Source organism: Hibiscus syriacus, unplaced genomic scaffold (assembly GCF_006381635.1).
Source record: "Hibiscus syriacus cultivar Baekdansim isolate YM2019G1 unplaced genomic scaffold, ASM638163v2 tig00012523_pilon, whole genome shotgun sequence".
Lineage (NCBI taxonomy): Eukaryota > Viridiplantae > Streptophyta > Magnoliopsida > Malvales > Malvaceae > Hibiscus > Hibiscus syriacus.
Window position 1 is genome coordinate 721,271 of NW_024062285.1, and position 23,879 is coordinate 745,149.

At 36.0% G+C, this 23,879-nt stretch overlaps 4 protein-coding genes and 1 pseudogene across 5 annotated transcripts; 3 read left to right on the forward strand and 2 right to left on the reverse strand.

The window, feature by feature from the left end:
- The first annotated feature begins 399 nt into the window (after positions 1-399).
- LOC120205621 (protein DETOXIFICATION 34-like) lies at positions 400-2,632 on the forward strand. The gene is made up of 7 exons (XM_039205477.1): positions 400-916; positions 987-1,612; positions 1,692-1,748; positions 1,827-2,065; positions 2,143-2,261; positions 2,338-2,424; positions 2,517-2,632. The coding sequence occupies exons 1-7, from the start codon at positions 602-604 to the stop codon at positions 2,595-2,597; spliced, it is 1,524 nt and encodes a 507-aa protein (XP_039061408.1). The 5' UTR covers positions 400-601; the 3' UTR covers positions 2,598-2,632.
- Positions 2,138-22,023, reverse strand: LOC120205617 (serine/threonine-protein kinase BSK3-like). 2 transcript variants are annotated; one of them, XM_039205474.1, is made up of 12 exons: positions 21,709-22,023; positions 21,349-21,438; positions 21,032-21,252; positions 20,801-20,936; positions 20,392-20,525; positions 20,198-20,303; positions 19,829-19,914; positions 19,488-19,676; positions 19,152-19,304; positions 18,798-18,911; positions 18,216-18,516; positions 2,138-2,148 (listed from the first exon to the last, which is right to left on the reverse strand). In XM_039205474.1, the coding sequence occupies exons 2-11, from the start codon at positions 21,428-21,430 to the stop codon at positions 18,262-18,264; spliced, it is 1,476 nt and encodes a 491-aa protein (XP_039061405.1). In that variant the 5' UTR covers positions 21,431-21,438; positions 21,709-22,023; the 3' UTR covers positions 2,138-2,148; positions 18,216-18,261. The 2 variants fall into 2 exon arrangements, with proteins under 2 accessions (XP_039061405.1, XP_039061404.1); XM_039205473.1 differs by lacking the exon at positions 2,138-2,148 and having other exon boundaries at positions 18,082-18,516.
- On the forward strand, positions 5,943-8,794 carry LOC120205616 (annotated as a pseudogene).
- LOC120205619 (rop guanine nucleotide exchange factor 3-like) lies at positions 9,001-11,610 on the reverse strand. The gene is made up of 8 exons (XM_039205475.1): positions 11,518-11,610; positions 10,807-11,171; positions 10,605-10,721; positions 10,362-10,519; positions 10,194-10,268; positions 9,819-10,109; positions 9,327-9,671; positions 9,001-9,231 (listed from the first exon to the last, which is right to left on the reverse strand). Exons 2-8 carry the CDS (start codon positions 11,129-11,131, stop codon positions 9,112-9,114), a joined length of 1,431 nt encoding a protein of 476 aa, XP_039061406.1. The 5' UTR covers positions 11,132-11,171; positions 11,518-11,610; the 3' UTR covers positions 9,001-9,111.
- On the forward strand, positions 14,484-16,862 carry LOC120205620 (integrin-linked protein kinase 1-like). Its single transcript, XM_039205476.1, has 11 exons — positions 14,484-14,583; positions 14,662-14,736; positions 14,974-15,054; positions 15,166-15,260; positions 15,418-15,538; positions 15,620-15,699; positions 15,857-15,919; positions 16,058-16,170; positions 16,253-16,338; positions 16,429-16,547; positions 16,688-16,862. The coding sequence occupies exons 3-11, from the start codon at positions 15,028-15,030 to the stop codon at positions 16,824-16,826; spliced, it is 843 nt and encodes a 280-aa protein (XP_039061407.1). The 5' UTR covers positions 14,484-14,583; positions 14,662-14,736; positions 14,974-15,027; the 3' UTR covers positions 16,827-16,862.
- Positions 22,024-23,879: the final 1,856 nt, after the last annotated feature.

Sequence of the window (23,879 nt, forward strand, 5' to 3'; positions counted from 1 at the left end):
TTCTAAAGAGTCATAATCACCTTGTTAGCTATTCTTCCATAAGTCAAAAACTGCAGGCTTTTCTGGTTGATCCGCGTGAAAACTAACAAAAGGTTTAAATTTTAATTATGCCTCAAAAGCTTTATAATAAAAGAAATATAAAAAGTTGTTAATGTCAAATAAATAAAATTATTGGTTGGTAATTATAATTATGCTTCATCTTTGGGACCATATGGATATGGTCCGGAACACGTCCTCGAGAAACAGAAAATAACTATATTAACGATAAACAGACCAGACATTGAAATGAATAATGCTTGTCCTAAAGCTCGAGAGGCTAAGACTGGGTCCACTCCCTCCTTAGTTTTCATGGTCATCCTAGTTTATAGCCCTAATCGACCACCTCCTAAAACGAAATTGAAAGGAAAAGAAATAGAGAGAGATTGGTTTTTCTTCATATCGACTCGCTTGAATTCATAGAATCGAAGAAACTAATACCAAAATACTCAAAGGGGGTCATTAAAAGTGTGCCAAAATTGCGAATACCGAGGAGTATGAGCTGCAAAATGCAGAGGGGACGACTAATCCATCCTCTGCTGGTTCATCACCTACGCAGAAACTTATGGACGATCAGCCTCGTAGTGAACCATCACGGATCTTCCCCTTTGAAGTTACCGAGCTGCATCCGGCACCGACCGGTTTAGTCCTCGAGGGAGGAGATTATCCTCCGATTCAAAGCTTTGCAGACGCGAAAAACATATGGTGTATCGAGTCCTCCAAGCTATGGGCCATAGCTACTCCTATTGCATTCAATATTTGGTGCAACTATGGAATCAACTCCTTCACCAATATCTTTGCCGGCCATATCGGTGATATCGAGCTTTCGGCTGTCGCCATTGCTTTATCTGTCGTTGCAAACTTCTCTTTTGGCTTCTTGGTTAGCTTCTCTAACGTTGTCTGCCGTTTATTAAGAGCAAAATATTTACACTTGTTCTTTACGTATACAGCTTGGAATGGCTAGTGCGTTAGAGACGCTATGCGGGCAGGCATTTGGTGCAGGACAAATTGAAATGCTAGGCGTATACATGCAGCGATCGTGGATAATCTTATTCGGGACCTGTTTTGCGTTGTTGCCGCTCTACTTATATGCCACCCCACTCCTGAAACTCCTCGGACAAGAGCCTGAAATCGCAGATCTTGCCGGGGATTTCACCATGCAAGTTGTACCGCAAATGTTCTCATTAGCCATCAATTTCTCAACACAGAAGTTCCTACAGGCACAGAGCAAGGTTGGGGTCTTGGCCTGGATAGGCCTCGCCGCCTTCATTGGACATATCATGATAATTTACCTATTCGTTATCGTGTTCGAGTGGGGTACCATCGGTGCAGCGGTAGCATATGACATCTCGGCTTGGATGGTTGCCCTGGCTCAACTTGTGTATGTGGTCTGCTGTTGCAAGGATGGTTGGACTGGGCTATCGTGGTTAGCCTTTAAGGATCTTTGGGGTTTCACCAAACTTTCTATAGCTTCGGCGGTGATGCTTTGCTTAGAGATTTGGTATTTCATGATGATAATTGTTCTCACCGGTCACCTCGACGATCCAGTCATTGCAGTTGGCTCACTTTCCATCTGGTACTGATATCAAAATCATTATTCTAAATCTGTTTTTTGTTTTTAATCAATTGAGCTTCATTTCAACTAAATGTTTCAGCATGAACATCAATGGCTGGGAAGGAATGTTGTTTATAGGAATAAATGCAGCTATAAGGTAACAAAAAACAACTTTCTTATGTGAAATACTCTGCCCCTATGGAGAACTGATGTTGAACTTGATTGGTTATTTCAGTGTGAGAGTGTCGAATGAGCTCGGATCGGCGCATCCGAGAGCCGTGAAATATTCGGTGATAATCACGGTAATACAGTCGCTTCTCATAGGAATACTTTCGGCACTGGCAATCTTGGCGACGCGAAACAAATTTGCTGTCATCTTTACGAGTAGCATAGAGATGCAAAAGGCCGTGGCTCATTTGGCTCATCTCCTTGGCATAACCATGGTGCTGAACAGCGTGCAGCCGGTGATATCAGGTGAGCAGTTGAATCGAAACCCCGCACCACCCAAACGAGCGATCGAATGATTTTGTGCCGTCGTGTTGCGATTGCAGGTGTTGCTGTGGGAGGAGGTTGGCAAGCCCTGGTAGCTTATGTAAACTTGTTCTGCTATTACGTTGTAGGCCTCCCACTCGGATTTTTTCTCGGCTATCATAACCATTCTGGGGTGGAGGTAATTTCAAGGTTCCAAATCACATTGCTCCCATTATTGCATTACTCAATATTCAAGACTCCATCTATTATTGCAGGGAATCTGGATTGGCATGATCTGTGGGACATTCTTGCAGACATTAATCCTCCTGTATATCATCTACAAAACTAACTGGAACACAGAGGTGGGGACATCCTCTTTCGTAAACATTAATGAATGTATATATTCAGCTTCAGGCTTGTCAAAATTCTGAGCACGGGATCGATCCTTTTACAGGTTGAACATGCATCGGAACGAATGCGGCAATGGGGAGCTGAAATGCGCGTCCCCGACAATGGAACCAACCAGTCCCAGTAAACCTATGACCTACTTTGTACACTTTCTGTACCATTCTTTTTTTATTTTAAGAGAGAACCTCTTTCTTCTTCTTTGGTTATTAATTTTAAACATTTTTTTTTAAATTGGTCCAATGCGAAGTGTAACATGTATGTAAATACCTAGGTTTGGTTACCGGATGAAAACATGTTAGACAAACGACATTGTAACTATAATTTAGTGAAAAATTAAGACAACGAACGAGATAGCTATGTTTGGACAGTGAATGCCAAAAGTGTGCTGCTGTTGATGATTATAACATATGTAGTAATTATTAATTATTGTTAAGATGAAAGGTTTTAATTCAGATATTCTTAATAACAATAATTTTATGAGTAATGTTAAGATGATATCGATTGTAATGTCTATAGAATTATTTTAAGAGTATTAGATTTGGATTGCATTTTGGATTTGAGTCTTAATTAGATATATTTTTTATTTTATTTTAATTCAGGCTTGATGAAAATATTTTTAAATCCAAACAAAAATAATGTTTATAATATTTAGTGCTTGGTTCATTAATATTTAGCCAAATCCTTTAATATTTAATTTTTTGTGACATATGATGAGAATATGCGAGAGAATATGAGATTTCTTTTAAAGATATTTTAAGTTCCTCAAGTAATAAAAGGTTTTACCTTTATTTGATTATTTTATTTTAAAAATAATATAATTTAATAAATAGTAAAAAAATATTCATGATATTTTTTTATTTTTAGGGTAAAATATATATGATCACTAAAGTTTAAGTAAGCTTCTCTTTTCACAACTAATGTTTTTAAAAATAACAATTTGATCACTAACATTATCGATTTATAATAAATTGATCACTCGCTATTAACGATCATTACAGAGATAACATAACATTGACTTGACACGTTAAATGGCTGATAACAAAGCATTGTCAGGCTTGGTGGTTCATGACTCTAATGGATTTATTTTAGGTAACAACGTGTAAAATAAATCCAAACATCCACTATGTTTTGGCTTATGAGATGGTCCAATGTCTCTCCAATTTGGGGTGTCAAATCGGTATTTCTAAAACTAAACTCTGATGAAGATAACATTTTGATTGTTCGACTTGTCATCCATTGTCTCTCACTATTTTCGATCGTGTCGATTCGCTTTTGTGGGAAGATGGTAATAAAGCGACACATGCAACGACAATTGCGGGCAGAACGAGTGCTGAGGATACTTTCTGGATAGAAGATGCTCCCTCATCCATCCCAGTCGTCATTGACACCCCAACCACCGTTGCGTAGATCCTCCTTAGACGCTCTCAGCCTTGTTTTGATGTTGTCTTAAGACGTCGTCTCTTTCTTGCTGCCCTGCCCTTTTAGTTTCTAAGCTTCAAAAACCCTTCCCAAGTGTTTCTAACAATAAGTTTTTGATCGTATGAGCCTCTTAGTTTTTTTTTATTATTATAATTTCCTCTAACGTTTTCATGTCTTTGTGTTATTTCCTGTTTATTTCTGTTTCTGAGCCAATTGTTTGTTTCTTTTTCCTTTTAATTTACTCATTAAATGGCTCAAGTGGCACCTCCTTCAACAAAAAGGGTAAACTATATATTTAGTACCTAAACTATCGGTTTTGGTCTATTTTAATACATGAACTTTCAATTGTTTTAAAACCATGCCTAAACTTTAGTTTTTGTTTCATTTTAGTACCCCGTTCAAAATTTAACATAAGTTTTGAAAAATATTGAAAGTTTAGATACTAAAACGGACTAAAATTGATAGTTTAAGTTCTAACACGTTAACTTTTTAATGGTGGAGTATTAAAATGAACAAAAATTAAACGTTAGGTATGATTTTAAAAATTTATATACTAAAACAAACCAAAATTGATTGATTATCTATTAAATGTGTAATTTACCCCGAAAAAAACTTTGGTTGAGTCAAGTCACTTTACCCAACTTACAAGTTTGACCCATTAAATGTAAGTAGATATAAGCTTTGAAAGCCCAACATTTGGCTTAACCATTTAAATCTTTTTAATTACTTTTTTTTTTGTTAATTTGATGTCACAAATTAACTGATATTGTTTTAATTTATAGATAATTAAAATATTTTTAAATAATAATAATTATTATTATTTTAATTTTGAATGTTTTTATATTTTTAGAATAAAGAGATGACTATCCAGCTCAGTTGGTAGAGCACAAGGTTCTTAACCTTGAGGTCGTAGGATCGAGTCCCACGGAGGGCATTTCATAATTCGGAGGTCTTCTACGGAAGTTGCTCTCAACCTGGTGTTGGGGGCAGCCTACTTTCTTACCTCCCCCTTACCCCATTACATATGGGAACAAGGGACATCCATTTTTTATATTTTTAGAATAAAATATTAAAATTTATTGTCTAGGTTCAAATATAAAACTAAATGTAAGAAAATACTAAAAACATATGACTTGTGAAATTTTAGAAGTAAAAATATAATAGCAATAAAAAATATGAAACAAATACCTAAATTATATGAGAATTTGAACTTTTTAAAGAGACAATTGTCGCATTCAACCTTCCTCAATCCATCCCATAGTAAGAATCATCATCCACATATGATGTTTGACGAAGATATCTGACTTTAAAGATATCTCACATCAAACAAGATAATCGATAAAATTCAAATCTCATTATTTATTAGACGCCAATAATCTATTTTCTATAATAATTTGAAATATATAAATTGTCATCCATTAATTAGATCTAGAGACCTATAAAAATTTATTCAATATTCTTTTCTTTTAAAAAATATTTTCCTGTATTTGTGAATTGCCAAACATACCCATGACCTCTCTCAGTCTCAACCCATGGTTAACAAACAAGGTCAACTAATTATGCCCACTAGCTACTATAAAATAGAGGGTTGGGAGCCTTTGCTTGAAACCTTATAACCCTAATGAAATTCCTCCCAAGACAAAAAGAAAGGTCTAAGAGAGAATTTTTTTGGGGGGGGGAGAAGGGCTTAATAAAACCCTTGCAAAAGAAAGGGGTAGAAAGAGAATATTTAGGGGAAACAAGTGAGAAATCGATTTATTGCAAAACTTGTAATTTAGCCCCTAAAAGAGAGAGAGAGAAAGCGCGGGACAAATCCAAAATTCACAATCCAAACCCTAGATTAGTAAATTTTAATTTTTCCGCCAAAAATCTCTATCATGCAGGACCAGATGTTTTAGTTTGTAATTTGAGCTTAAATATTTCTATGGTGCTTTCTTAGTCATTTATCGTTTTGGTCCCCGAGTTTTATGTATGTGCTCTTCTTCTCCTTTTTCTTAATAATGGAAGATTATAGAGAGAACTATTTGTTTATGGGGATTGAATTTCGGATTCCATGGCAGGGTGGTCGATGAGAGCTGCTGATGGGTCTTCACTAGATTGCGCTAAATTCCTTGGGTTGTTTCTGGAAGAAATTTGTGCCCTAGGTTGTTTTTGGCCTTTTCCTCCATTGCTTGCTGATGGAAAGCCTGTGGATCTTTTTAAGCTTTTCTTGGTTGTAAGAGATAATGGTGGATACAATGTTGTTACAGAAAGTGGGTTATGGGATTCGGTTGCTAAAGAATCTGGATTGGGTTTAAATGTAGCTTCATCGGTTAAGTTGGTTTATATTAAGTACTTAGTTTCGTTAGAGAGATGGTTGGAAATAATTGCTCAAAGTGAGGACTCAAAGAGCGAATCATACTGTAGTGACCAGTTGATGGAACTGGGAGCTGACCTTAAAAGGGTTTTTGTTGGGATCAAAGAAGAAAATCATGGAGTATTCGCAAGTGGATGAGAGTATAGTAGCGGGTTCAGATGGAAAAGAGAAACGTGTAAAAGGTGAAGAATCTACTCATATTGATTTGATGAACAGGGTTTTGCGTTATGAGGAAGTTGAAAATTTGCAGAACTATCATGATCTAAAGAACGTGGTGTTTGATTCAGAGGGTGACAACAAGTTCATTCTAGTTGACGACGATGAAGATATGCATTCAGATAGGGTGAAAAGTGCAGTCAATTCAATGTGTAATGACAACGAGGATTGCACATGTAGTGATGGTGACGATGGTGTTATGATATTGGATTCAAATGATGTTAAGGAAAACTTTTCATCTCATAAACGGAAGCATGATTCTACATGGGAAATGATTAATTGGGTTACCGAAGTTGCAAAGGATCCTTGCAATTTGGTGATTGGTTCATTACCGGACAGTTCAAAGTGGAAGGCTTATGGGAGTGAAGAGCTTTGGAAGCAAGTTTTATTGTTCCGGGAAGCCGCCTTTCGCAGAAATGATAATCATTCAAGTGCTGGCCAGACCAATTTGCAGGTACATACCACCCATCGTTAAATCTTGCCTACTTTTTAGTCATTAATGATAATCATACAAGTTTTATTATTTATTTTCAAGTTCTTTGAATGTTAAGGAGGTAGTCTGCTGGAAAAATGCTCCATCTTGCTTTATTAGCTCCTTGTGAATAATAAGACCAGCTGCATGGCGGCTAGGGATGGACCGGGGAGAGAACGAGGCGCTGTTCCTGAAAATTTCAAATTATTATATAATTTAGATATATTTTTTTTATATTTTCTACTAATAATTTGTTTTCGTCTCCTAAAATTTTATAAATTTACCCTTTAAAATTTTATAAATTCACATTCTAATATAAAAATCATGCATTTGTCCCTTATTATAGTCATCTTGATACTATTTGAAAGAAACACAATTAGCAATTGGTGAAACAATCACTATTGTTGTGGACATATATTTTCTTCGCAACATTGAAATAGATAGTTGAGATTAATAATAGAAAATAAGAAAATATTCATTGAAAAAAATATGGAGATAATCTCAAATGTCTATTTTACTCATTTAACGATCTTGAAAATGTGTAAAAAAAGTTTTACATCAAGTATAAGTTGATCTTAATCCATGTAAAATATATCTATTTAAATTATAATAAAAATGTATAAATTATTTTTTATTAAAAAGTTAATAAATTTGTAAAACTTATTTTCGTCTAATTTTTTTCATATAAAGTTTTACATTAAGTATAAGATGATCCACTTCATGAAACTATACATATATTTTCCTTGCTGCTTGTGTATTGTGCAGTAATTTATTTCATCATATTCCTTTGTGCGTTCCCCCCACCTCCTGTTATTAATGTTATAATTATAATAATTCCATCGTGTGCTTACTCTGTAGAAAAACCAGAAGATGCATCCCTACATGTATGACGATAACTGTAAACTCGGGTACAACCTCAGAGAGAGGCTGAGTTGCACGAGGAAGGTATTTCTTGGAAAAACGGCATCTAAAGGAGAGGCTCGGTCACAGACATCTGACAGTTCTATGATAGGGATCGACAAACAGTTGCGTGGAATTTGTTATTCTATAACTCCAGGTTTGGTGTTTGATTACGATGTCGACATTCAAGTTCCGATCGGACCGTTATTTCAAGCGGAGGTACCGGAGTGGACAGGAGTAGTATCAGAAAGTGATGCAAAGTGGTTGGGGACTCGTGCCTGGCCATTGGAGAAGACGGAAAAAATGTCTCTGATCGAAATGGATCGGATTGGAAAGGGAAGACCGGATTCATGTGGCTGCCATCTTCAAGATTCAGTACAATGTGTAAAGTTTCATATTAGAGAGAAGAGATTGAAAGTAAAGCTGGAGCTTGGATCAGCTTTCAACAAGTGGAAATTCAATAAGATGGGTGAAGATGTTGCCTTTGCTTGGGCGGAGAAAGAACAGGAGATGTTTTCATCTATAGTGAAGTTGAATCCTCCGTCGCTAGAAAGATCTTTCTGGGAGAATATCTACAAGTGTTTCCCTAAGAAAAGTCGGGAAGAGCTCGTTTGCTATCACTTCAATGTCTTCATTTTGCAGCGGAGAGCATACCAGAATCGGATCACTCCGAGCAACACCAACAGCGACGATGATGAGGAACCCGAAGCTGAAGCGGAATCAGTTGTTAAAGGGAGCGGGTGTGAAGCAATCAAGTCCTACACATCCTTAATTTGCCCAAAGAAGTCGCATAAGAGGGCGAGATACTCCTAGTAAAGCAATATTTCCATCAGGGTGTACCTTTGAAGATTGAGAACCGGAGTGGTCAATCATTTTGTTTGAAGGGGAAGAATTGACCTCAGGTTTCAACTTCAAGCCGTGGATGCTCTTAAAGTGTTTTTGGGTTTTTGAGATAATTTTCGTCATTGTCCATTTATCATCATAACTACTACTAATTAGTAACAGTAGATACATGTACCTTTTTCTTCTTACCTTTTTTATTTCAAATTGTTCAGCAATTTGGAGTCTCAGATTGTTGCAATGAAATTCGTTAATGAATAGGATTGTAATTAACAAAAAGATGGTCCAAATGTAAGAGAAATCAAATTGTTCATGGAATTACAAAAAATGTGGAAATTAAATGCTTGGTTTAGCATTAATCAATCAGCAGCAGAGATGGCTTTGGGGTTGAGTTAGCCCTCTTTTTGATATATAAATTCCTGGCTGGAAATTACTTTTTCACTCTGGGTTTCTTGTTGCATTGTCTACAAAAAACACATCTTCAATCCAAGCAACGACGTTGAAAGCTAAACCTTCCAACACCCTTGAGTAACTCTCCAGTACCGCTTGCCCTACATCCTGCAGAACCCAGAGTTTCCATTGGTTTCTTCTCATTAGATGGTCAGAAAGCTTGCATCTTTTAGACTAAAAAAATACCAGTTTTGATCGCTTACCCTGTTGTATTGAATTTTGCAGGTGTCTAGGGACGTTTGTGAAAGTTCGGGATACCTTTGCTTCAAGGCGAATAATAAGCTCTCTGCTCTTTCAGCTAATATATGATTTTTGTCGCTTCGGTCGACATCGGACATTATGTCTTTCATCATGCTCCATGATGATTTCGAATGGCTCAAGCACCCTTTACGTCTCCATGTGTACATCGAAGCTTCGACACGGTCTGCAAGCTCAAGTGCTTCGTGTTCGGATGCTATATTGAGACAATCGAGCAGATATTCGGGGGAGAATTTTTCTGATGAGTACATGAAGCGGTAGATCACGTCTCCAATACTGGCTTTCCCACTCTGTAGATAAGAGGAAAAGAGAGTTAGGGATCAAACCGGGACTTACCACCGAACATCAATCAACTTTTAAGAGTGATAGCATGAACTCAATGAGCTCAGCTCCGGGTTCTGTATAGCTACTCTAGTATGATCACCAGAAGGACTAACCTTTGGAAGGGAGGCCATGTATGAATCTGGTATTTCCATCTCAGAAAGAACACTGCTGTTGATTGACATAGCTGCCTTGTGAATTTGATTAGCACACTCTCGTTTGTGTCGCAAGTGCTTCCTTGCCTTCTCAGAGAGACCATTTGGAGGAACGCATGGCACCGGCACCCACCATTTCTCGTCATTCCTCTGAACAACTCTTCGAAACGAGCCTGTACGGGTCGAATTTGAAGACATACTCCCTTGCTCCGCATACCAGAATTCTCTATCCTGGAAACTATCCAGTATTTCCTGTAAAAAAGGATGTTAGCTATGGGATAAGCTTTCCAAGCATGATAAAAGACTTGAATGTTTCTCACATAGAGCTTGTCTTACAATGAGCATTGCATCCAATTTTCTCAGCGCCGGAAGATTGATGTAAATATCCGACCTCGGTCTGCTTTCCATTATCTAAAAAGGTCGAAAGAACATCATATTAAAGTAAACAAAGATGACAAATCTCCATCAAAAGACACCTCTTGGTTCGGACCATGAAAACCTTACCTCAACAGCTGTTCCATTACGCAAATTCTGTGACTTGGTGGGAGCAAATTCCATAATGTAATCACAGACAGATAAAAGACAGTCCATTTCTCTTTTCCAAAGTGCCTTCTTTTCAGGGTTCAAAGGCTCCAACCTCAAATTTTGCCCGAATACAGTCGCTGCAGTAATCAACATTTAACATAAAACTAAGCAAATTTCATAGATTTGAATGACAACTTTGAAAACAGAGTCATGTCTATGTACCGTAAAGATTGGTTATGGCATTTGAGATGGTAACAGCCGTGCAGACTCCTCTTCCACTTCCTGACATGTCTTCTCCAAGTAAAAGTTTTGCAAATCTTTCCTTCATCATTTCAAGTTCTATCAAACATAATTTTTACACCCATCAGCATAAAAAAACAAATAATTTAGCATGAAAGATGAAAACTTTGCCAAATATTTTTACCTAAATCCAATGATTCCAATGCATCAAGCTTTTCATCTACGTTGCTTTTGAGCTGCTTTGTTCCAAGCCTTGTAAGAACAGTCAATTTCTGAGCCCCAGATTTTCTTGCTGGCCAAGGTGAACCTTCACTACAACAACTATGATCATCAACCGTCTCCGAAAAAGCCGAGGTCCCCGAATAAGTCCGGAAATACAAGAAAGAATCGCTGCTCATCGTCGAACACCCCGGAGTTTCTGTGGTTGACTGATCATTCTGTTCGGTGGAACAAGGAGAAGGCTGATAACCCAGATCATAGTGTTCATCAGTGTTTGATAAATTGTCCATTTGAGCTGCTTTAATACTACTACTGCTACTATAACTTTCTCTGCAAATAATCATGGAATTTGGTTGGGCTCAAGATTTGAATACTTCAAAAATCATAATCAAAACAAACTGAACTGATGGGACTTCAAGACATGGTCCAAAACATGAACCCGGGGGAAGAAAAGAGGCTTAAACTGCATAATTTACACGGGAAGAAGAAAAAGAAGATGAAAGAAAAGACCATTTTTCCTGCAGAAACAAAAAAAGGCAAAAGCTTGGAATCCTTAACACTCACAGGTCGTTGTTTTTCATCGGATTCTAAATATAATTCACTGAAATTTGAAAAAATGTAAAGGCCAAGGCCAACGGTTTGATGATAAAGCAACATTCTTTTTCCCACAACTTACCTTCAAAGAGTACTGTAAATACAGAATTTGAATTCGGGAACCGTTGAAGATAGCTAGTAATATGAGGAACGTTTGAAACAGTTCCCTCCTAAGTTGTAACCTTTTCGCTGCCGCTGTAACCTTTTTCTTCCCAAAAGAAAAACTTTCTTTTTGCATTCCCATGCCACCATGATCATCCAAACAAGAAAGGATCTTGAGTTCTTCACCGTCTGATTGCCGGGTTCCCTTTTTTCCGATCAAACAACAAAAATCCAGTGGCAAAACCTGGAGGAAAAAAAGGGTTTGATTTGATTCTTTGGAGAAGAAAAAATTGCAAGAGATTTTGGCTTCTTTTTGGATGAAAGGGTGTTGTTTCCGTTTCTGATAGAACATGCAGTGTGCCTTGGTTGTAATATCACGTTGAATATTTATGAAGACTTGGGGTTGGTTGGTTTTATTATATGATTTGCAATTTGCAAATACGTGATGAATATTTTATAGTTTGGTGGAACAGAATCTCAACTATGAAATGAAAATTTCTAATTTCCAGAGGAACTGTCAGAAACTCTATCCTTTAATCCTGAATTTGATACATAGATTCAGAATCTTTTTATCATGGATAATTTACCATGTGAGAGCTCATTATGAGAATAGTATACTAAATTACCTAAAATGAGCTGATTTATCATATATATAATTCGTTTTTGTCAAATTTAACTTTATTTTCATGGATTCTAACCACACGAATCCGAGACCAACCGGTTATTAGTGGGAATTTTCTACTTTGCCTGCATGTTTTAGGAACTTTAATTCGCAGGCCCCCCCAAGAAGTTGGCATGGTCGGAGGTTAGCCTTTGGGAGTAATAATTCATGGGGTTCTCTTAAACTTTGGCGAGTCAAACATATTAGAAAAATCAATGGATTTACAGAGCATTAACAGATTGGGATGGACGTGCCTTCCATTTCTTTGAACCCTGGTGCTCTTTTAGGTCAAATAGGGACTTCTGCAAAAATGGTGTAATATTCATATCATATAGATTTTCAGACCATGTGTCATAATCTTACATTAAATTACATGCAACTGACTTCTTGTTATTTCCTCTTAATCATCCTTGTGTTGTTTATCCTCCATCGGAGGCTTCATTGATGCAGCTATAAATCGATCTCGGTTCATTGAGTCGTAGTGCGGTGTAAAACAATATTTGTACAAAGATAATTCTCTAACTATTTGACCTCAAGAAATAACAAACAATTCTTTTACTTTCGAGATTGTTTGATTGGTGCTTATAAAATTATTTTAACATAGTTTTTGAAGTTAATTGCATGGAGGGATAGACCTAGACGGACCTTAAAAATATAAAATTACTATATATTTTAGATTTTTTTTCATGTATTTTCTATTGAAAATCGGTTTTCGTCCCCTAAAATTTCATAAGTTCAAATTCACCCCTAACATAAAATCTTGTGTCAGTCCCTGGTTGCATCATATGTCCCCAAATTACGATCCCTATTCTAAATTGGTCCCTAAACTTTTGATTATTTTAATTTCATCCTCAAACTATGATACTCATTCTAAATTAGGCCTTAAACTTTTGAACATTCTAATTTTATCCTCAAACTACGACCTCATTCTAAATTGGTCCCCAAACTTTTAAATCTTCCAATTTCATCCCCAAAGTCATCCAAATATATAATTACTTTTAAACATAGTTTAACCTAAACTTAATTTTTTTTCCAACATATAATAATATAGCTTGACCTAACGATTTTATTAACATGAAATGTGATTAGTATATACATATAATTTGGGATGAAATCGAAATGTTGAAAACATTTGGGGACTAATTTAGAATGAAGGATATAGTTTGGGGGATGAAACTAAAATGTTTAGAAGTTTAAGGATAAATTTAGAATGACAGACGTAGTTTAATAATGAAATTAAAATATTTATAAGTTTAGAGACCGATTATAAAAGACGATCATAGTTTGAGGTTATATGAAACAATTAACTGTAGTTTTTGCGAATTAAACTCCAAACCTAAGCAGACAAATGACGTAGTATAGTTGGGTTCAATGATCGACCCACCATTATTATTTTTAAATTAATCACTTGTATATGATCTATTGATCAATTAATCTAGATTAGATAATGTAAAAATGAGACCGACTCTTCTAACCAAATTTATTCTATTATAAATGTTAAGATTCGAACCTTTAATTAGAAATTTAGTCCCTTGTCCCGTTAGTGTTTGTCGAACGACCACTATTTTATCACCCATTTCGAACCCCCGGCCAGAATTAAAAAAACAGTTGAGAGAACTTTCTATTCGCTGTTATGGTAATAGCCAGTTACGAGATGGAAAATTTCCCAGAGCCCAATCGAAAGGAAGAAAAAAGAAATCAGAATTATTATTATTATTTGGATTTTCTCAGTATCCAAACAGTAAAATTCTCCAAAATTTACCCTTCCATTCCCAGCGTTGAAACGGCTCCGTGTCACCATCTCGAGGCGTAGCATACGAGGCGGTAAATTCTGAATGAAAAGAGACAAAAAGAAAACTGGAAAAATATAACATAGACGGCTCCGAAGACGATGAAACATTTGTACTGTCCTGCAACTACATTATTAACTGTCACTGCATCGATTTTAAGATTATAATTATAACCCAAGGTGTAATTTTTGTTCCAAGTTTCAAACAACGGTTTGGCAATCAGAAATGGAAGGTTCCAGGCCATCTTCTTCTTGTTCTACGGTAGATTATCCTTAAAAGATCATAGTTATAACTTATAACCCAAGGTGTAATCTTTGTTTATTTACTAAATAGATACAAGGGGTCTGTTTTGTAGCAGAGGCTGGCAGTGCAGAAAGTTGATGCCGGTGCTCCTTATAGACTGCTTCAATGTGCGAGTAAAGGCGATAAGGCCGGCGTCATACAAGAACTGGAGAAAGGGGTGGAGCCTAATGGAGCTGATTACGATAAGAGGACGGCTCTTCATTTAGCTGCTTCTGAAGGTTGGACTGAAGTTGTTGTTTTGCTTCTTGAGAAAGGTGCTGATGTTAACTCTTTAGATCGTTGGGGTCGAACCGTAAGTTCAATCCTTTTCCTTTCGTTTTTGGATAGATCAGTTTATGCGAATGGATTTTGATGTGGATTGTTTTTGTAGCCATTGTCCGATGCACGTAGCTTTCGACATCACGAGGTTTGCAAGATACTTGAAGCTCGAGGGGGAATCGACCCGGTATTTTGTGCCTTTTGTCTGCATTTTTCTTGAGAAATTGTGCATGAGAACAAGATAGTAGTTCTGTTTTGTGCTAGGGAATCTTATGAAGCTCACTTGGAACATTCTGTTTTGTGCTAGGGGATCGATTCGGTTAGAGTTATAGTGTAAAGGAGTATGTCTGTGTTTTGTAGGGTTGGGGACTTGGTACATACAATGTTGCTTCTCATTTGACATCTTATCATTTCCTTGTAATAGGTGGGAGTCGACTCTCAAGCTCCATGCTTTGAAATCGATCACAGTGAGGTCGACATGGATGAAGCAACCCTCATCGGAGAGGTAAGTTCCTCTCTTTTCGATTTCATACGAGTGAGGGCATCTGATATGATTTCCTCATATTTTCTTTTTTATCAATCTCTATTTCGGTGGTATTTCGCCAATGCATACCAGGGAGCATATGGTGAAGTTTATCTGGTAAACTGGCGTGGCACTGAAGTTGCGGCCAAGACAATCCGTTCTTCGATCGCATCAAATCCTAAAGCAAAGTAAATCTTATATGCTACCACTTATAGCAAGCTTCAATCTCTTCTATCACTAAGCCCGATATGACATACCTTGCAGATTAGTAAAGCTTCAATTATGGTTATTCTAGCTTGACAATCAAAGCCACTTTTTGCTTGTTTGCTGTTGAATATTTAACAGAAATACCTTTCTGAAGGAATTGGCTTTGTGGCAAAGGTTGCGCCACCCTAATATAGTGCAGTTCCTCGGTGTTCTGAAGCACTCTGATCGTTTAATCTTCCTCACCGAGTACCTTCGGAATGTGAGTCTCGCCCCCATTGCGTAATGAGCAACCTTCATAAGATCGCCTTGAGCTTATTTTCATTTGATTTTGTCGAGCTAGGGAAGTTTGTATGATATATTGAGAAAGAAGGGAAGACTTGATCCACAAACAGCCATCTCCTATGCTCTTGATATTGCAAGGTACATATTACAGTAAATCATTGATGAGCTTCCTCTTCAAAATATCTTGTCGTTAATTCAGCCCCTCTACTCCGCTGTTTGATTATGTTTAGTTTACTTGTAATGTTGGGGCGGTTACCGAATTCTGAAAAGAGCTTATATCTTTTGGACCTTGCAGAGGCATGAACTATCTACACCAGCATAAACCTCATGCTATTATACACCGAGATTTGACGCCAAGGTATTGGAAATTAGATCTTCCGGCCGATGCCACAGTCAAGTCCTTGTCACCAGGACAGATTATGAATTAACTTGGAGTACACGCTTACTTAGATAAGAAGCAATAGATTCTGATGCCTTCATTCTGTTGGTCTTGCAGAAATGTGTTACAAGATGAAGCTGGCCGCCTTAAGGTTACCGATTTCGGTTTGAGCAAACTTGCACAGGAAAAGGATTCCTATGGTTACAAAATGACTGGGGGAACTGGTTCATGTAAAGTTTCACTTCCTTCTGAAAAATTGAACATTAATAAGTTATGAGTTTTGACATTAGCTGCTGTTTCGAGATTCGCCAGATCGGTATATGGCACCCGAGGTTTACCGCCGAGAATCCTACGGGAAGAGCGTTGATGTCTTCTCCTTTGCTTTAATACTGCATGAGGTGACTTAAATTGTATGCACGGATTGTTTATAAGATGACATAGTTTCCATGGCAGATCAAGCATGGCTAATTAAGTACATTTCCTCACAGATGTTCCAAGGAGGACCATCAAACAGGGCGGAAACAGCCGAACAAGTCGCGGACAAGAGGGCATACGAGGATTTGAGGCCACCGCTCTCTTCATTCTTTTACCCCGAACCGATCAAAATGTGAATTCTCCCGGTTTTCTGTGCTAATATAAGGCTACCCTTGAAAATTTGTCTCAGCAACCAAATCTAGAACTTGAGGTAATGATTGTATCCATTCAGTCTGATGGTTTTTTGTTGTTGTTGTTGCTGTCTTGATTCAGGCTTCTTAAAGAATGCTGGCACAAGAATCCGGATTGTAGACCGACGTTCGAAGAGATAATAGTGCAGCTAGAGGTAATCGAACAGAGTTTTAAAGATGGGAGAGGAATGGAAGCTTGCTGTAGCTGTGTTGTCTCATAAAGCTATAGCTACATGTCGTCACTAGTGGAGTACTTCATCACTATAATTAATGTACGTTTGTTGTTCCTTTTTAACAGTGTTCTGTCGTTAGTACCTGTATTTTGATTTTCTTTTCACGGCAAAGACAATGTAGACAACAAATGTTGATCATCCTTCTGAATGTTTGTGTATAAAACCCTATGGGGAATCTTACAAACACTTATATATATATATATATATATATATATATATATATATATATATATTAAGTTTACTAAACATAAGTCACAAATAAGAAACATAAGATATTCACTTGAAAAAAATAAAGATTATCTCAACCATTTATTTTCACTTATTTAACCAGCGGAGGAGGGCCCTTAAGGCTCAAGGAGCCTCGGCCCCTACTGTAATTTTTAATTTTTTTCTTACCCTAGTAGGAGTCGTCAAAAATTTTTAGTGCAATTGAATAGGAATTGAGTTTTTTCAAAATCAATATAAATAAGAAAAAGTCTTTTATATTTCTAACATACAATATTGTTAAAAAACCATAAGCTTCACAATAAAATTCTCTTCTACTACGATTGTCTAAAATTTACTTAAGTAATCCAAATTCAATCGAATGTCAAATTTTAAAGGTAAGCAATTAAGCAGTATTATATTTATTATTTTTTAATTAAAATTATTTGATTTTATATTTAATTTTAGCTTTCGTTTGGGTAATCTAATAATTGTTAAGTTGAATGATGATTTCTTATTATTTTTTTTCGTGAACTAGTTTTATATAAATACATATTGTCATGGAAAAAATCCAACAATTATAGAGTTTTTTTAAGAGAAAAAGCGGTTAACCTTCGAAAAATATAATAACTAAAACTTCAATCGATATACCTCTTGATGCTTCACCTTTGGAAGATAGATCTTCGAAGATAGTTAGAAATCCAACCTATGTTAAGATTAAATCTTGACTCCGGCCTTGTATCTAAGGATACTAGATTAGTATAAAACTAAAACATAATTTGAATCACAAAACTCTAACGATGTACAATACATACTCTTGTATAAGTTAAGAAAATAGTTTATCAGCATAAGTTGGGGGGAAATTAACATAAATTTTAGATCAAATTACCAAATGTTTCTCGGTTACCAAATCAATGTGACGGAAGAATTTGTTACATAAACGAGCACAACTGATCAAACCCAACAAAGAATGAAAGAACTCGCACATACACTCATAAAGGGAAAATAACACAATAAAAAGAAATAAAAGGCAAAGAAATCAATGACTACACTTTCACTTGCCATTACCAGGGAAAACGACTGTTTTTCTATGGTTGAATTACAGAATGAGTGAACACTTGATCGCACGGTCTTTGCAGACTCCCTAGATCGATGTCAGGTTTTCATCATCACAAACAAAGCACTGCGATTAGGAGACTCACTATCCGCATGGTGCTGTTTACTTTTTCCCAGCCACTGAGCTTCTCTTGGCTTCAAGAGTGGCGCCCTCCTTTAGTGCTATTTGACACTCGTTCTCCATCCCGAGAGCAGCAAGTGCAGTAGCCTGAAGATAAGAAGCAATGTGCCATACTGGGGAGATCACTTGGGCTTGCATCGCATCATTCAGGGCTTCTTGTGGCATGTCGTTAATGAGATAACACAAACTACGCCGTGCGAAAATAGTTGGGGAAACCATGGTACCGCCATCGATAAACTGTGAATTTATAAAGAAACTGTCAGTGGATTTCTACGAATACCTAGAAACAATTCCAGCCCCAAAACTGAAAACTTCACCAGCAGTGTATAACCAATGTATTCTTCAAAATATGTATATAACATATCGAGTTAGTGGAAAATGGAAAAGAAGCATGCCATCGACAAATAGAGTTTGTGGAATCTGCACAAGAATATTCGAAGGAAAGCTAGCATAGATAATATTATGAAGTTGCAACTAATGTTCTTTAAATTGACTGAAAATATCATTAACAACTTAACCTGAGTGTAGAACTCAATAGCTTCTTTAAAATCTTTCTGCCTGAAAGCAGCATCCCCCTTCTTCTTTGAGTTCAAAGTTTCCTGCATTTGGCCAGTCCACATTTGGAAGGAGAGCTGCAGGAGAACACAAGAAATGTTTCAGAAACAATGGACAGCAAGTACTTTGCATGTTAGACAGAAACCAAACAATGGATTCCTGATTATTTGCAATTTTTGAAATTTAGATTGAAGCAAATATAAAAGAAAAATTGGAAATTTGATTATAACCTACAATGTAGCAAACAAGAAACTGCTATTACAATTAAAAGTGTGATAGGAGGAAAAAAAGAGAGTATAAGGCACACTAACACAAACCTCATTCACCACTCCCTCGTCATCTTTGTAGCCAAGATTCTCTAAAATCTCATGTATAGCAGTCAAGTCCCCTCTTGAGCAAGCCTCTCCAACTGGAGATAGGGGAGTGAAGGAAGCATTGTTTGGAATGCCCATTAGTACATGCGAAGGAACCTACACAGGAAAGGAAACTAGAACTCAGTGAACTCCTGTCCCTTTTTCCCTTTTTTCTCAGAAGTGCATGGACCTCCATGAAAAGAAGATTCCTTAATGAACACCAATGTTATTGCTAACAATCTGATTCACATAAAATGTAAATATACTGCCACTTCGCAGGAAAAAGGAAAAACAACTTGCCTCAGTTTCCTTCTGAAGAGATGTCAAAGCAGCAACTAAAGATTTAGGATTTGGCCGCTCTCTTGGTTCATATTGCAAACACCTAGAAGCCAAGCGAACTAGCTCGGTTCCATCATTATCAGAAAATTGCCCTTCCAAGCAGGAATCAGTCAACATCTGAAGATTTCTGTCTCGTATTAGGTCAAGTGCCTGGCAGAAATTGCTTGGGCATTAGCAATCAAGATTTAAAAAGTCTTTAAGATGTCGATGTCATGACAACCACATTGTGAACAGACTACTATTGTGTTCAAATGAGAAACGAAACAAACCCAATGGTTATATTCAAAAAACAAGTAACTTACATGGCTGGGAGGGATATGTTTTCCACTGAGAAGATCAAGCAGGAGAGTGCCAAAGCTATATATTACACTTTCTGGTGTTACTCTTCCTACATAACAAAGGTAAGGCACTTGAAATAAGTTCTTGATTAGAATGTATCAAGTACAAAAGTTAGTGCCAGATAAATGTGCAGGCAAGTTTGGCATCTCAATTAACACTAAAAAGTTATGATGGAACATTATCACAATGTTTTTTTTTATATAGAAGGAACATTATCACAATGTAGATCCAGTTTTCATGCTGAATATGGAGACATAGCTAGAACATAATTCACCAGTATCCAATAAAATAAAGTAGAATGCATACTGTAAAATTATCCATATTGTAAATACCAGTCCTCAAATATTCTGGAGGAGTAAATGCCAAATTTGTACTGTAACTTTTTCCATCTCTACTGTTTTTCATCAAGCCAAAGGTTGAAAGTCTCGGATTTCCGTCCTGCAAGAATTCAAATATATATAAATCGTGGGATCCTACAAAATTTACCAATAGAAAATGATCAGAAAGCAAGATAAGAAAATATTACCTCATCAAACAGAACTCTGTAAGCATTGAGATCATGGTATAATGCACGCCCTTTGTTCGTGCAGTATTCTAATGCTTGTGCAAGATAGATTACAACCCTTAATCGCATGGCCCATTTCATTGGTTGTGATTCCCCTGATTCAAGGAAGTAAAAAGATTATTCCAGACACTTACATTTTGGGACCAGGAAACATAATTTCAAAACCCATTTGTCTATACAGCAAAAGTTTGATCACCCTAACAATTGAATAACTAAATATCTACTTAAAAAATAATATTTTTGTTTAGATGGAAGCATTTTCCCGGCAGATACTGCGAAACAATTATGACTGGTGAAATTAGAAGTAATGTTAAGAGCCATTTACAAGACGTAGCTATAAACTTACAAACACAAGGATTACAAGCCTTACAATGAAAAAGGTGTTTTGCGAGTGTCTCGTTGGGCATGTACTCTGCCACAAGCAACCTTTCATCACCTTCACAACAACAGCCAAGCAAATTCGCCAATCTATTGTTGCGTAGCTGACCAACTGATCTTGCTTCCTCCTATAGATGCATAATGAAATAGCTCAAGTTACAATCACAGGAAAAAAAATGAAAGCAAAGCTTTAGCTAAGTGCAAACTTTGGTTAGTTATTTACCATAAATTGTCGTGAATCAGGCCAAGCCATTCTATTGAAACGTTTAACAGCAATTCTCCTATGATTCTCTAACTTTCCTCTATAAACAACATTAGGAGCCTTCTCCCCATGCTCAGAAACAATATTCTCGACTGCAAATCCAGATGTTGCATTCTTGAGTTGCTCCAATGTGAATTCCCTAAACGCAGGCAACTCATCAACCTCGCCACTCTGTTCATTCTCTACAACAAGTTCAAACATTTTAACTAATCATTCTGATTCACATCATCCACGAATAAAAAAACTGCCAAAGAAAATTCAATAGTAATAATACCCACCAACATCAGGGGCTTCTAACACTGCCGCTTGGAACTGTGAATCCCAGCAACATGGCATTAGCTTAGAGCATTGACACCCCATTTCAATCACTTCAAAGCCCAAAAAACAAATTAAGTCGTTAAATTTCAAGCGTTGAACAATTAAACTAAAAGCTGAAATGGAGCCGTATTCTCTACTTTATGGCTGCCAACAAAAATAATAGAAGAAGTGATAAATTTGCAGGACATTTAAAATTAGGAAAAAATGATAAATTCCTATTAAATACGATAAATAACTCGATACCAACTTTCCAAAAATAGGAGTAATAAATGATAAAACGAGCAATCGATTAAGGAGAGAATAAGTTAAATTAAACATACCAAAGAAAGCGGTTCGTCTTCTTTTTCCCCCGAGTCAACTCAGTTTCAGCGGGCACTTTCCTTCCGATTTTTATCCTTGAAGCAATCGGATAAAATCCTTGTTCAGATCAAATCAAAACTTACACTTCTACAAGATGATTCACCGCATCTTCTTCTCGTCCCCACTCGCTTCAAATCAAAATCAAATCACGTATTTCGGATTCCTTTTATTTCTACTTCTCTATATCATCTCGATCCGATAAATATCGCTAGAGCGAATAAAATCTGAGAATGTTGATTGATAAAAATATGGAGATGAGATGGGAAGACATGAACAGGAAACTCATGAAATACTTTTTGGGCTTTTTATTTAATAATAATAATTTACCGACATGCCATGAATCTCCTCTTCTGTTTATTAATTTAAGCGACTTCTTTATTAACAGGTATGTTGGAATAATTATGGCAGTGGAAAAACTATTATATGATTGCTTTTAAATTTAATTTAAAATAAAAAAACAATATTTATTTTATAAAAAAATTCAAAAAATGTAAATTTTCACCGTCTGGTTATCTTACTTGGACATAGATGCTGGATGGAGATCGAATGAGCCCGTGTTATTTGATTAGTTTGGGGTTAACATAATATATTTTAAATTGATCTATTGTTTAACATAAATTATTTAGATTTAGTGTGTTGAAAAATGAATTTTAAAAAATAATAATATAAATATTTTGAAATTTATAAGCTGGCTTACCATTTGAGAAAGTATTGAATATAGTTTATGGGATTAACCCTTAATTTAATGGAAGGAAAGCTGTCCAAGCGACGCGGTTTCCCTTTGCCCAGTCAACTAGTTCAACATTAAATTGGTTTCTGGACACTAAAAGGAGGAAATTATTTCTAGGATACAACTCAAGCTTTTCAGAATTTTTTGTATTCATATATTAAAAAATAAGGATAAATGTAAGATTTTATATTAAAATAAATTTATAATATTTTAGAATGTGAATTTGTAAAATATTAATTAGGATGAACTCGCGTTATAATAAAAAATATAAAAAAATATTTAAAATATAGAATATATTTAAATTTGTTTAAGAAAAAGAACACTCTCGATCGTTCTTCTTTCGGTCATTCACCAAATTAAGAATAATAAAAATATTTGATATGTTACTAATTATTTAATTACATAAAATAAAATATAACAAAGGATTCTTAAAAAGCTGAGGGTTGTAACAGAAGTTTTGTTTAATATGAGTACTGATTTGATTTGAGTAGGTGCTGTGTTGATTGAAATATTGGAGATTTGGTGTTGCGTTGTTTTAGCAGCTTTCTTTGGATAATATATAAAAATGTTTTTTTATCCAAAAATGTAAAATATATGGATTTTATTTTTTAATATATAAAATTTAAAATAAAATGAAAGATATTAAATAAGACAATGACACGTTGGAAAACGGCCCAAAAGTAGATAACAGTTCAATATTTTTCATTTGCCGATCGTGGGTCTTCTATGTTCGAAAAGCCCACTTAATGCCCAAAACACTAGAGGTCGTTTGATGATTTCCGACCAAAGAAAAAGCGGTATTGTAAGAAATATTTTATTACTCATGGAAGAGATGCTTATAAATTGGACATGTGCACCTGATCCTATAAAATGATTTTGACTTAAACAATAAATTTTATATTTTGAATTTCATATGCTTCCTTTTTGACAATTGTCTTCTGGTTAGGTGAAATTTCATAAATCAATAGCCTGGCTAGTGGCTAGTGGCTAGTCTTTGCCTTTGGTGGGAAACAAGGACAGGTCACATGCAAACAATCCCCTTCCTTTTCTCCCTGTGTACATCGCGTCTGTCTTTCACGCGCCCCTTCCTCCTTTTCTATATATTTTTCATATTTATTTTAATTAGTTTTTTTCCTATTCAGTTTAAAGTGGAAAATGATTTAAAAAAAAACAAAATAGTAATAATAAAAGAGGAGGGAAAAGTGCAGACAAAAAGATGGAATGCAGGTTGTAGGAGACTACGATCGAGGCGCGTAGAGGTGAGACAGATGGCTTTTATTTTCACAAAATTTAATGAACGGATATCGTGGACCACATACGGGTACAATTTCATAAATTTTATACCTCACTCACTTTAATTAGGACGGGATAAGTACAAGTAATAGATATGTGACGAGTTTG